At 39.8% G+C, this 13,925-nt stretch overlaps 1 protein-coding gene across 5 annotated transcripts in view; it reads left to right on the forward strand.

Moving 5' to 3' along the window:
• ESRRG (estrogen related receptor gamma) overlaps positions 1–13,925 on the forward strand; it is a 396,805-nt gene that overhangs the window by 19,263 nt on the left and 363,617 nt on the right. For 2 of the 5 annotated variants that reach the window (XM_027641299.1, XM_027641300.1), the window contains exon 1: positions 7,934–8,118. The exons of 2 other annotated variants lie outside the window; for them this stretch is intronic. In XM_027641299.1, coding sequence (XP_027497100.1) covers positions 8,021–8,118 — 98 coding nt within the window. In that variant the 5' untranslated portion in view covers positions 7,934–8,020. Of the gene's footprint in view, positions 1–7,933; positions 8,119–13,925 lie in introns of those variants that run through there. One more of the 5 variants, XM_027641306.1, reaches the window with a different exon arrangement.

The following is a 13,925-nucleotide window of genomic DNA, read 5'->3' on the forward strand; positions in this document are numbered from 1 at the left end:
CCCCCCCCCCATCCTGTCTTTTCATACTATTAAGGAGAACGTAATAGCCAACATAACAGAAAAACAGCTGACCCCCTGCCCTGCTTCAACCTATCACCGTCTGTGACCGGGAGGGAAATCCGAGTCCCGTAGTATAAACCTACCAAAGTTTTAAGCATTTATTAGCCACCCTGTTTAAAATACAAAGTGTAAAACTTGCCTGATACATTTCGTTGTTACTTCCCTGTTTTATTTCAGAGATCAAAATGTTCCAGTGTAGCATACCTACCCTCACTTTCAGAATGAGAGTAGTTTACACTTTAACCTACATTACATTGTACACGGTCCACGCATTGCATTTCCACTGAAAATAGCCAAAGACTTGGAATGACAAAGCGACTCGTGGTTATGATCTCCCTTGTGTGAGAGCATCAAGGTAGCTGTGGTTCAGCATGCTGGGGAGGGGGGCTCTGTGGTGTGGGGTGTTTCATGTCTGTACAGGAATCTGGCCTGTCTCCTTTTAGAGGACTTTACAGTTTAAAATGTGCCAGGGGCAGGAGAAGGTAAACACGACATTCAGCGCGCTCATTATCAAAACAGGGAAAACAAATCGATTGCATTAACTGTGTGTGCAGTATCACAGTTATTCCACAGTATTTTGTCAGAAATTAAAAGGTTACCACTAGAGTACTATATCCCTATCTTCAGCCTGGCACCACTTATTACTGCAATAGTATTTCAATATTAAGTGATCTTAGAGATATTTCATCTTTCATTTTGAATCCCGAATTTGAATCAGCATTAGGATGTCAGGGCTGTGAGATAAGGTATAACAAACTAAGTAGACAGCTGAAGGGCTCCTGCTGAAGGTGTTGCTGAGAAGGATATCTTGGGCCGTTCGCAGTAACCTTGTTTACAGGGACATTTCAATTGCAACCTGAATTTCAGAGAGAGGCTGCCTGGACTAATGCCTACGTGTCTGAAGCCCATCATGAGTGCCTTTTGCACTCTAAACCTTCTCTCTGCCTTCCTTACATACTCGTAAAAACTTTTCTGGAAGGTTAGGATGATTTTCTGATATGAAAATTAAGATGTTTTCCTAAGAGGAACATTGCTCTTTGAACTGGTGTACATTAGCAACAAAGTATTCATGAGGTTTGATTTTTTTTTTTGGTTCTCTGATGTGTCAGGATCAGTAGTTGCACCAGTCTTTTTAGCCTCATGTATACGGCTTTGATTTATTGTATTTAAGGCTTAGTGGTTTTGAACGTATTTTTTAGCACATGAAGTCGGTTCAAGTCAGAATGTGAAAAAGAGGCATATTGTAACAAGGAACAGTTTTATAGTGATCTGCTAATTTTTTATTTTCTTTTCCTAAAGCTGTTCCAGGAAAATCACGTGCATTTAGCGAGTGGGTGCTAAATGCCAGCAGCCACATTGATGAAGAAAAATGCTGTTGAAATACTCTGGAATAATAAATAGGATATGTAATGGTCAACCACAAGATAAACATTTTACACTGTGTTTTTATGGCTCTAAATTGGCTGCATTGTAAACCAAGCTTACTACTCTATTAAGTCATCAGAGTTTTCAATTATTTAAGATTTTCAGTCAAGCCATCTAATAGAGTCTTCATCGTCCCTATCAGAAAATTATGCATAAGGTTGTAATTCCTTGTTGTTGGTATGTGAGGGCTTTGTTGTGGTTGGGGGTTTAACTTTGTCTTATCAGGACAAATATTACAAATCATGCACACAGGAAAAAAATTATATGGAAATAGCCCCAGTCCTACGAAATTGGTATAGTTACAGCACTGAAATGTACCTAATACAATTTGAGATCCACTCACTAAGAAACCTTGACAGTATCTGCCTTGCAGGTACCGTGCATTTGGAAATACTATATCTCCATTTAAATGCAGATCTTCAGTTTTCTCCAGGGGGCAGTTGGTGAATCTTTCGATTGAACCACTGGTACTAGAAAAACTAACTGAAGATTTACCTATGAACAAGAGACCCTTTCAAGTCTGCTTTTTTGAAATAATGATTATAAAATTTCCTAATATTGCAATTTTATATTGATTTTGAATGCCTTTTCAAAAGTCACAGGGAAGGAATAGTGCCTTTTACTCAAGGTAGGCCAATGTCTGCATGCTTGTTTAGCAATCTTAACAGAGATAACTGCTACAAATAACTTCTTTGTTTTTACATGGGTATTGTGTTTGCATGTGGGTTTTGTCAAATGGACAGAGCAGTCTTGCTTTGATTTTGACCTAGATTCCTCCTGATTATTCCAATACAGCTAGTACCTGCTTATTTCCCACTGTGAAAATAGGAGAACAACTGTTGATGCTATCTAGCTGGGACTGCATGGGCAATAGGCACACACGTCCAGTCGTCTCCCCTCCTCCACCTTGGCTTCCTTAGTTATGGATAAAATAACACTGGAGTCCAAAGAGAGTGCAAGCCAGTATTTCCTCTCCTGTGAATTATCTTTCTCTGAAGGCTTGATTCAGAGAAAACAGGGGAAATAATAAAAAAAAAAGGAGTGGAATGAGTGAATTTATTTCTGTCTCCTGATTTGGCATGCAAATTTCGCACCCCTTGCAGGGATGAACAGGACCATGTCTTATTTGAAACAAGTCACAGATCCACCTTATTTCTTATTTGCTGGAAACTCAGTGTCAGTAGGTGCCAGTCCTCCTTAGAGGGGCTTGTCCCATCCAGTCCAATTTTCTATATTGTTTGTCAGCTGTTTAGTTTGCAGTGTAAGCCAAGGGGTTAAACTAAATGCCCAGGACACAGGAAATGGGAGCTTCCTTTTTGGAGTGCAGGCAGCATGAACTACCTGATGCAGGGGAGACAGTAGATCCTGACCTTTTCTATGCTGTGTGTCATGCACCTCATGCATTCCCAGCCACTCCAGTCTTCCCACCATGGGCAAGGGTGCTGCTTGGGGATGCTGCCCTTGTCCCTGTACCAGAGCCATGAGACTGTGGAAATACCACGTGTATTATGTTCACCCGTTAACGGCATATAACCCATTGGCCTCAGTACCCTGGAGAAAACATGCACTTCAGCCTCTGAGCGGAGTTCAGGCAGATCTGCAAAGTCCAATCTTACGTGCACCAGCGTTAATGGCAGAACTCCCATTCATCTTAATTGATATTCCTATAAACATCTGCAGGTTTCTGTTTCTAGTGGAGGCTACTGCTCAGTGGACTTCTTAAAGGAATGTTTTGCATATTGAGGTTGAAAGGGAAGTCGAGCCTGATGCATTAACTTATCATCTGTGTCATTCTCTTGACATCAGTTGGATTACTACAAGCATATATGACAAGGAGATTAGGTGCAAGATCTTCACACACACATCCTTTTCTTAGCATGTTGATCAGTGGAGATTTTACTTCTCTGAAAACCTTGTTCTAAGTCAAGTTTAGGCAAGCACAAACCTGTGTATGCATATACAAGTTGAGCAGGGCCTATCCTTTGTAATACAATTTTTTTCCTTTAATATCGAGGCAAGATCTCTTATTATAACTCAACCATTAGGGGAAAGAAAATGGAACTTTTCTCAAACAGCTTTTCTGTTGGGGAATCTAGTGGCAGTTGCTTTGAAGCATGTGTAATTGATTATCATACATTTATTTTAAAAAGGAGACATAACAAGGAATCTAACATGATGTTTTGGAATATATCTTCTCCCCACAATGTTCTTGAGGGAAATGTAAGGTTGCAGGCATCATTTCATGCCCTGTATGTTTTTGAACATAAATCAAAGAAATTGTTGGAGATTTATAGATGTTCATAGCAACTGTAGCTATAATAAACACATGCAGTATATATTTTCCAAGCTATTTTGTATGGGTAAAAAGCTGAAGCTGGCATTTTGTATGAACAATTCAACTTAATCACTGAAAATTTATTTCCTGGTTAGGGTGGCTTACCTGCATAGCATGAAGTTGTATACCTTCGTTTAAGTTCATCTGGTTATGACGCCTCGGTTAAAATTGGGAAACAATTTAAACTGGATCTAGATACCTTGAATGCATTATTCCCAATGTCAAATTTATTGTGATGCCTCCATGGCGGTATTTACATCTATATTATCACCTGTATTGGTTTCAAAGTATGGATACTTTAGAGAGCAAATAAAAGACCAGAACGGTATGAAAAAAACCAACAATTTTAATTGTACACATAGTGCAAAATACGAGTATATTTAATACAATGGGACAGAGAATCCTGAATGAGTGGGTAGTGCAGAGCCGCTAATGGGAACAGCAACTAGCTTAGGCATACACAGTTAGTGATGATTGTACTAGTTTTGGTTTAAAGTCTTGATAGATGAAAAGAGAAAAGTGACTTTGACTTTTATGGAGGAATTTCAGTGAGGAGAACCTAACCACTTGTTGTGTGAGGATGAGAAAGGTGTTCCATATGTTGATTAGGATCCACGTGCACTAAAAAGTTGAAAAGCAAATCCAGTAGTCACAGTTATTTTGTATATGGATAGGCTGAGGAAAGGGCACATTTGGGACCTGTGCAGGAATCAGACAGGGCTAGATGAACAGAGTTTTATATTTAATGTTTAAGCAAAGTCCTAAGTGTCTGAATAAAACAGGTAGGATATATTTCATGGAGTCTCTGTATACTCCTATTGGGTTCTGAGACTGATAATTAAAACTGATACTCCTTATTGGAAATTTTGAGACTAGCTAGAAGGTGGGACTTTGAAAAGTGTCACTGTGCTTCTACTGGACTTCTATTTTATTGTGGTTACCTTCAATTGTTCCTCTTTAATTACACGAGTCAGAAATCTCTTTTTAAATGAGAAAGCTGGGTCTCTTATTACTTGACTCCTGGAAAGAGGATTTTAAAATATACAACAAATGTTCATGCAAAAACTGAGGATTTGTTCTATTTTTATTGTAATATTAGCTGTAAATGAGTTCCCCTTTATGGTATCTTTGAATTTTAAGACCCGCATGAATTAAACAAGCTTTCTAAATCGTTACACCCGATGGATGTCAGGAAGACAAGGTATGGGCCATTTTGGGCACTGGTACTAGTTTAGACTTTGGAAGAGCAGGCAGTGGGGTTGGCTTCCAAGGGTCACCCTTTCCACTGGGGATGGGTGGAGGAGGGGTGGAGACCTACAGCTTCTGACGTTGCATAAGCTTGGGGTCAACCTCTCCTTCATTTCTCTCCTAGGTCTTGCTCCCCATCCTCTATAAACATTTTTTACCATCCTGCCTTAATAGGCAGGCTACTTTACCCTGCCCTCTGAAGGCTGAAAAATAGGCTTTGAATTGTTACTGTTCTCCCTGCTGGATACAATGCTGTGAAAAAATTCAATGAGAAAATCAGAAAGGAGAGAAAAGAGAAGACAGAGTGCTGCAGGTTGAGATGTAGCTGGGAAGAGTGGGAGGAGAAAGATTTTGCAGTTTCCGTTTGTCCCATGTTTGGGACCTGTGTATACTTTTACAAAAGAAGGTAGCTGAAGGTGCTGTGTCCCTGGATATGTATTGAACCAGCTGTGACAGGTGGGGCACAGTTACAGAGGAGAGGTAAGGAGAAGTGGAGTCTAGCACGGAGATGACATCCTCCAGCCTTGCCAAGTACCACTGGGTCTGTGTGGGGTAGAATTGCTGAATACACTTGGATTACTGCTCTTCCATGCCTAATTCAGAAGTTGCAGCCTTTCTGTGCTGACACTTGGGTATTTAGAGACTCTTGATGGAAAACTTCATTCACTGAAATTCCTACTTCCGCAGGGATTTTTTTTTTTTTTACTTGTCTTAAATTAGTGCCTGGAGTTCCACCTGGCAAAAAGAACTTGTTTTATTCTGTGCCGAATTTCTAACAGAAAAAAAACCCTTTCCTGCCACACTACAGTCAAAAGGGACCAGGTAGATGGGTGTTGTGAGTTATGTGAAGTCTGGTCAGCAGGCTGGGCAATGGAGCACAGAGAGCAGGTGGTTCAAGGTCACGGCCCTTCTTACAGCACATCTGGGAGCAGGACGCACAACCTCAAGTTTTAGTCCTTTACTTTGCTCCAACATGCAATCCTTGTCTCACAGCTTGAGCAACCGAGGGACAGAAGCTGTGCTTTTGCAACATGCAGTAAATGTGATGGTGCCAGCTTAGACACAGAAAGGTGAGGTGATGTGTCAGAGGTGATGCAGACAGACAGTGAGCCCAGCTTCGTAGCCAGGATTTTGAGTCCCTGCCTTGCACTGTCTCTTGAGAGAGAAGAGCAGGATTAAACCTGCTGATGCTACCACACACTTTCATTTCTCTGGTGTGACACAGTCCGGGAGTGGACACGATCCTTCTCCCAAAGAGGAGACATGAATTTGGGTGGAAGTGGTGCATATTGTATCAGTGTGGTTACCCTGCTATAAGTGGTGCTGACCTTTTACAGAAATGATTTTTAATGTTTTACTAATCAGATTTTGCTTCTTCTTACCTTTTTTTTAATTGACTGGAGGTGAGGATGTGAACTATGAGTATCTTTGAAAATTCGGCCATAAACCCTTACACTTGTTTGTCCTTGTGAATGAGTGTGTGCGCATGTGTGCAACGTGTGTACACAGACTTGGATGTTGTGTATGCACAGGATCTCAATTATTTTGCTGTTTGAATCATAGAGCGTGCTGTCTTGATGTACTGTCAGTTTTGGTTTCTGCCCTTTGGAATAAAGTTCAAAATATTAAAGAAATAACACGCAATATACTAGTAGCTAGAATAGTCATAGTGCCTGAGGGGAAAAGAGAGTGGTGAATAATCTGTTTTACAAATGCCCAGGAAAAAAACCTTAACTCCTCCTAACCAAATTTTGCTATTGTGCACTTTTAAAAGGGATTTTTCTAAATTTTTTGTTTCTGGTTATCCTGGAGAGTGAAGTAGGTCCTGTGCAAGCTTTGTGGTCATGCTCTGACTGTGTGCCAGGGGAATGTGTGGTCCCAGTTACTCTTTGAAGAATCACCCTGGGCTAAATGGTGAAACAACTAAATCCGAATTAATTATTGATAATTCTTTAACATCAAATGTGAGAATGTGTTTGGAGTGTTGCTTCCCAGTTAAGAGTTGAACTAGCACTAGCAGATGTATTCCTTTTAAATGTTGTTTTCTGGTCTTATTAGTTTGCTTGGACAGCAGTAAGAACTGCAGAAGCTGATGCAGTTCCTTGGTTTGACCATCCTTGTTTGATTCTGGAGGGCCGAGGCAGGAGCTAAGGGGGCACTGACAGATATTTGAAATTACACTAGGACTTTGGTCAGAACACCAAACTTTGCTGAATTTGGGGTGTTGTGCTCCACGGTTTTAATCCAACAGGGACCAGGCTAGACCAGGCTCTAGATAAGATATTAAATGAAAGAACCAGCCCCCTCTCACTCCCAAAATTTTTTGACTTGTACTCTGTATAAGAAGAAAAAGCACTGAGAAGTGCGTGACTGATGCGAGGCAGGCTCAGGATTAATTTAGGATAAACAGGATGCCTGTTGCACTTAATTTAGCAATTCTAAGGCAGAAAATGCTTTTGAGTGCAGCTAACAGCTTCTCATCTGCAAATGCCACGATCAAGACAAAGCAAAAGATATTGTGGCGAATTCTGCAGTTCACAGTCCTGACACAGTCAAAAACCTCCTATTACAGTGAGAGAGACTTCACGACTGCCTAGGATGCAGGATTTCAGAGTAGTGTTAAATAAAAATAATACAGTAAATATACCATTTCAAAAGTCCTGCAGGACATGCAGCAAACGCCGGTGATTTGAACTGGGTGAAGTTGTCAAAGGTTGCTTTGCTCTCCAGAGCCTGGCAGTAGCTCCACTGAAATGTGATGCCATTGGTTTTCAGCAAAGGTTTCTTTCTGCAGGGCTGCAAACAGAGATCAGCTGCTACTGTGTATACACAACTAGGGAGCAAATCAAGCAGCACATTTAAGCAGCCTTTTTAACCCTGAGACTTTCCAAGATTTCTTCTTCACGCAGGAAGTTTCCTTTATATTGTCAGCTGTAGCACTTTGCTCATGTAATGAGATCAGAGCTAGGATCACTGCTGCACAGTAGAAAGACTTCCTTAAGACATTTGTCCTTGAAACTGCACCAAACTCTTGGAAGAACCCAGAACCTGTAAGTATGTATGATATAGGCAACAATAGCACGGTGCAAAGCTGCAATCAACCATTATACGATATCCGATTAGCAGGGCAGGAGGGATTCTTTTTTTCGTATGTTGTGTTACATTCATTTTCAATTTGTTCTAAGGAAGCAAATCAATTCGGGCTTCTGATACAGTGACTTTGCAGTAGATGAGCTAGTAGTAATATGTTTGATTTAACTATTTGTTGCTGTCATGTAGCTTGTGGGACAAATATTGTAGCCATCAAACTGTAGAGAACTTTTCTCATGTTTTTAGGCATTTTTAAAGGATTTTGGGGGTCGATCTAGCAAATAAGTTTTTGCTTTGCTCTTTGATTTTGGCAACCCCACCCTTTGCCAAACTATAAATAACAGGGCAAATGGAATTAGTGCGTATTGTTCTTAGGTGGCAATAAAATATATTTGTTTGCAGGCTTAATTTAGTCGTTAACAACATTGCACTGTTTGGGGTGGTTTTTGTCTTAATTGGATTCTACTCAAGGCTGTCTATTTTGTGTTTTACTATCTTGTCTGTGTCTGTTTAAGTTACTTTGCCGGGACTGCAGTCTGGTTAAACCTGTATTTAAGCACTATTTGTATTCTGAACACATTTCTGGTAAAATAAGTGTTTGAGATTTTTTATTTTTTTTAAAGCCTCGAACAGTATAGTTCTATTAGCAGAGAGCACCAGAGAAGGCACTACATGGGTGAATGTCAGACATAGACCTCATAACCTAAGTCTTCTGTGTACTAAGTCTGACCCAAACGTATCCACTTTTGTGACTGCAACTAATACAAGCCTTGAGCTCCCTTTCAATAAATTTTTCATACATGACACTTCTGTTTATCAGATTAATTTCTCCCAGGTTAGCCTGATTGATAGCTGGATTGTGGTTTCTTAAGAGCTTTCTCCATGAAACCCCACTGAAGAGCTGCATTCCATTTAACCAGTGAATGTAAAAACTGGTAACCATGGATTCAGCCACCACTAACTGTCGAGAGCAATGACTTGTTGTAAACAATACAAATGAGCCAGGATAGCAGAAGCAACCAGACATGAAATGATTTTAATAGAAATTACGGTAAAGGTCATGTGATACTGTATTGGCTTGAATTCAGTGTTAAAGGGAAAGTATTTAGCTTTTTTGGGTTTGATTTAAATTGTACATCTCCGCTAGCTTCACGTTTGTGTAAGACCTGCAGAAGGGCAAATGAAACAGTTCTTTGGAAAAGCCTCTGCTTAATTGCACATTGTGACTTAGGCCCTGATCCTGAAAGTGTAGGAATAGCTCTAATCAGTGGGATTATTCACATACCAAAAACTGTGTTTGTAGGATTGAGGCCTTTCTAGATATATTAGTAACAAAAATTGTATTCTAAGGAAATACCTGTCACTAAAGATAAATAGTGGAAATGCAAGTTTTACTGGTGTTATGTGTTTTGGTTGGAGAATTTTGTTTACTTTTTTCAATAACATAAAACCAAGTTATATTTATCCCTTTGTTTTTATATTTTATGACTTTCATTTCTCATCCACCATTCCTCAAACCCTCTTCCTAATTTATAGCCTCTCTTTTGGAAAACTGGTAAACCACAGTGTCAGCTATTATAATATAGCATGATGATAGGCACATGCAGATCGCATGAGCAGTCGTGTGTCCTGTCTCAGGAATTTCCATCCCTACAAAGTCTTTGCTGACTCCCAGCTGTCACATGGCTGTCACTCACAAATTCTAACCATAACCAAATCCTCCTCCCCGGGCATGCGCTCACCAAACCTCTCTATGTTCGCCTAGACGCAAGCACCAATGTCCCTGCTTAAGCACTTTCTTTGCTTAAATGGGTCTCTCCCCCAAGACTGCTGCACTCCACTAATGTTTTTCTCTCAATTTTTTTTCCTGGGTGTTTCTTCCCTGCTGTGCCTGTCCTTCGTAGGGAAGAACCTGGAATAGGAATAGTAGTCAGTAAGAAATGCAAAAAAAGGTTAACTTTGTGCATTATTTAATATAATAATTCAAATCGATGTGAATCTAAATTCACAATTTTCATGACTCCCTTAACCTCTTCAAAAACATTAACCCTTAATATTCTCTAGACAACTGTCACCTTGCAGTATACTGACTTACTGGTTCGTGTATTTATCTGTTGTAATATTTATATAATTTGGATTATAAGAGTCCTAGGCAGGAACTTTGCTTATTTCCATTTTTCTAGGTTATTTCTATATTTCATACATGCCAGATACATCTGTGTTTTTTTACCTGTAATTATGATTTATATATTTTTCAACCAGAAGTATTTCAAACAATTCTCATCAATCTGTTACAACTGACCAGTCTCAGTCAAGCACAGGTTGCCACCAAAATGCATGGTAGATACAGGACAAATCCTACTTTCCCTATTCTTCAGAGCTGCCTTGCCAGACTGAGGGGGCGATTGCTTGTGTGAATCAGGAAAGTAAGATTTATCTTATACGTAGATTTACAGGAGGCAAAAAATAGACTGACTTCTACTGAAAAGAAATACTTCTGAAAATTAAAAGGAAATAATTTAAAGAGGAGTATTTGGGGGGGAAAAAAATGCCAAATTGCAAAATATTTTCTGTAGCTTGATTTTGTCAGTGTTAAGAGCGTACTGGGGTACTCCTGTAGATCAGACCTATAAGTATATCAACATTTTACCAAAACAGAGGAGGTGGCTGGACAGGAAAGATACCACCTTGACTTTGCGTCTTTATCCTGGAAAGAATCCAGAACCGAAAGTAAAATGCAGGTGAAAGCACAGTGAGACTCGAGACCAGTATCCAAGTAAATTGGGGAAGCCGCCCCTTACCATGAGCTGATTATGAAGCATTGGTGATTTCTACACCCCTTGAGAACCAGGTGGGGGCTGTTTGAATCGTTGAGCCTGGCAGAAGAAACCAAGTTTCAGTCTGGAGGGATAATGCAGTGTTCAGGAAGGAAGGAGTGCACCATGACCCCATGGACTTAACTGGCATGGGACAACAGGCAATTTTCTTTTGCTTAAAGTATCTCTGGCATCTTTATGATCTGTGACATATGTGCTTATTCTACTCTCCTGTATTTTGCATCAAATACTGATTTTATAATGCAAAACTTGCAGGAGTTAGTGAGTGAGCTGCCAGAACTCTTTGCCCATCTGCAGCAAGGAAGAACTGGGAGGCAGATCCCTTTGTTTTTCTCCTGTTTTTTAAAGTTCTGGTGTTGGTTGATGGGCAGCTGCAGGAGAATTTTCATTTGAAGCAGAGCTCTGTGCGTTGTATTTGGATCTGCAAAATGGAGACCCTAAGTATTTTAAGCATAGAGGAATCTCACTGTTTGCAGTCAGTTAAATGTTGCAGTGCATACCTGGGATCTGGCAGAAACATTTACCATTAAAATAATTAGTAATAATTCATTATATTTTCCTTGTAATAACAGTAGTATAGAATAATAACAATAACTTGTATTATAGTATTGTAATTCTGTTCTACTTTTATGCCAAGACTGCTTTTGTCAATTAGATAATTTGTATATGAAAATAATCGTATTTGCAATCCTGTCAACTAAATTCAAGTGGGGTAAGTACAGGCACCTTTAAAAAAATTGAAAATGTATTTATGATATGGAGATACAAGGTGTAGGGAATATAGGGTAAACTGTTATCCACATCTGCTCACACTTTACCTCATGGTTGAGACAGCCAACAGCACTGCGGGTAAGTGAGAAATAAATTCATAGTTTTTGCCTGGTGGACTCCTAACTGTCAGGAACTGGACTGAAACTGCTTAATTCCGTAGAGCATGGCAAACTAGTTGGTCACTGAATAACAGAATATTGTTCTTTGAATTATTAACTCTTTGTAAACATTACAGTATTTTATAAATTTTTACTCCTTTCTAGTTTTGCCTCTTAGGTGGTGTGAGTGGTCCTCTAGTAATTTTGTCTTTTGAACATTTCCAAATGTGCTTCTTCCCATGGGCTATTGAAGACCCATGATTTATGGGTTATAATATTCTCCAGGTCAGCAAAACTGTCATAGGGTCTAAAGACAGGACTGTGATCTGTATCAGCTGCATTAACTTTCCATTAACTTTCCGTGACTAGAACACGTCTTTGATTATTCTGCATTATTCCTTTGTACAAAATAAGGTCGTTCTCTGTGTAGTTTAGTTTTAACAGAACCAGACTGTCACTGACCATCAGCTTTTGCATGCGTAGACTCTCTTCTTCCTGGCAAGGCTTTAGGCCCAGATCCACTAAAGGATTAGATGCCTTAAGTGGGACTTAAGTGGGATTTAGGCATTGAAAGCCCAAACTGAGATCCTCAATATCCCCACTGAACTGCCACCTAACCTTAGAAGTTGCCTAACCTGTGTGAGTGCCTACGTTTTCAATATACAGCTTTCCCAGGTGGCCAGAGATCTGCTTTGGATGTTCTCAAGCACTTCCATCCTGACAAGGTTGAGCCTCTCTGCTCCCATCTTTCCCCTCACATCCCAACAGACTTCAGAAAATGCAAACTCTTCTTGCAAAATGGTGGATTTCTGTGTGTGATATACCTCACTTTCTCCAGCTGTGTCCTTGAAGGAAAGGGCCCTCCAGTAGGTTTCTTTCAGGAGCAGCCTGAGAACCTTGAAAAAGTTATCAAAACTGTAAAATTTGAGTATTGCTGCTTAAAAATGCAGGTCCTAGAGAAGAAGAAGTGGGACTACAGGTGAGTGTGGACGACCTTTGCCATCTCCTGCTGGCGGTGCTGGTCTGTTCTTGCTCAGCGATGGCTGGTCCTGGGTTGGCTGGCACTGCACGAGACACAGGAGTTACTGGCAGGGCTGAGGGCTCCATCTCACACGCAGAGCACCTGAAAGCTGGGTACTGGGATGCAAAATTATTTTTGTTCCTAGAGGTTTTCTTGGAGAATCCAGGCCCTGGTGTTTTGTGACAGCAGTATTTGGAGGAAGAACTCTTTTCTGCAAGAAGTCACTTAGGGTTTCAGCTGGCTGTGTTACATGGTGGATGTTTTATGTTTTGAAAGCCAGGCTTACTGGGGTGTTCCATGTGCACACCCAGAAATAAGAAACACTCTTTTCAGGGCTTCAGTCTCAAGCATTTCTGGAGCTGTGGCAGGATTGATAGTTGTCTCGCTCTGCGGAGGCCAAAGCAAATAATGTCTTGTTAGTAGCTGAGTAAGTGGTCCTGTGCCATCACTTCTTTCTCAGCTGTACTCATGACATTTCATGTGTTCTCAGCTATGTCTGTTGTTTGTTTAAATCCTGCTCAGTTCCTTGATTTATCAGTTTTCTGTAGACTTTTGTTCAAGTAGTCCCAAATGCTATCCTATATCAAATAGATGCATCCTTATCAGCAAATAGTCTTTCATTATTAACTTTAACTCTTTCACATAATTCTGCATATGTCCACTTTGACCTTTTGTTTTTTAACATATTGGATTTTTTTTTAATGGGGACGGTATTTAGGAAATCTCATAGAATTTCTTCTGAATCATTCTGTCTTTTTATGTGAAAGTACCTTTTATCCACATGAATAGATAAGAATATTTTTCTTTTTCTTTCTGTCTTTTTTTTTTTTTCTCTCTCTGAGAGAGAGAACTTTTTCTCAGGGAATTCCTAGTTTTTGAGTTTGTTAAAGACAGCTAGACTACATACAGTCTTAATATTTTTTCTTGCTGCTTTTGATTTATGTACATGAGTACAATCCTGAAAACAACAATAGAGAATGTAGCACATATTCGTATAGAGGTATAGCCTAGAAACTATAAGAGCACAAAAAAGATATATT

This window comes from Corapipo altera, unplaced genomic scaffold (genome assembly GCF_003945725.1).
Source record: "Corapipo altera isolate COAL_440 unplaced genomic scaffold, ASM394572v1 48b, whole genome shotgun sequence".
In the NCBI taxonomy this organism is placed as follows: Eukaryota; Metazoa; Chordata; class Aves; order Passeriformes; family Pipridae; genus Corapipo; species Corapipo altera.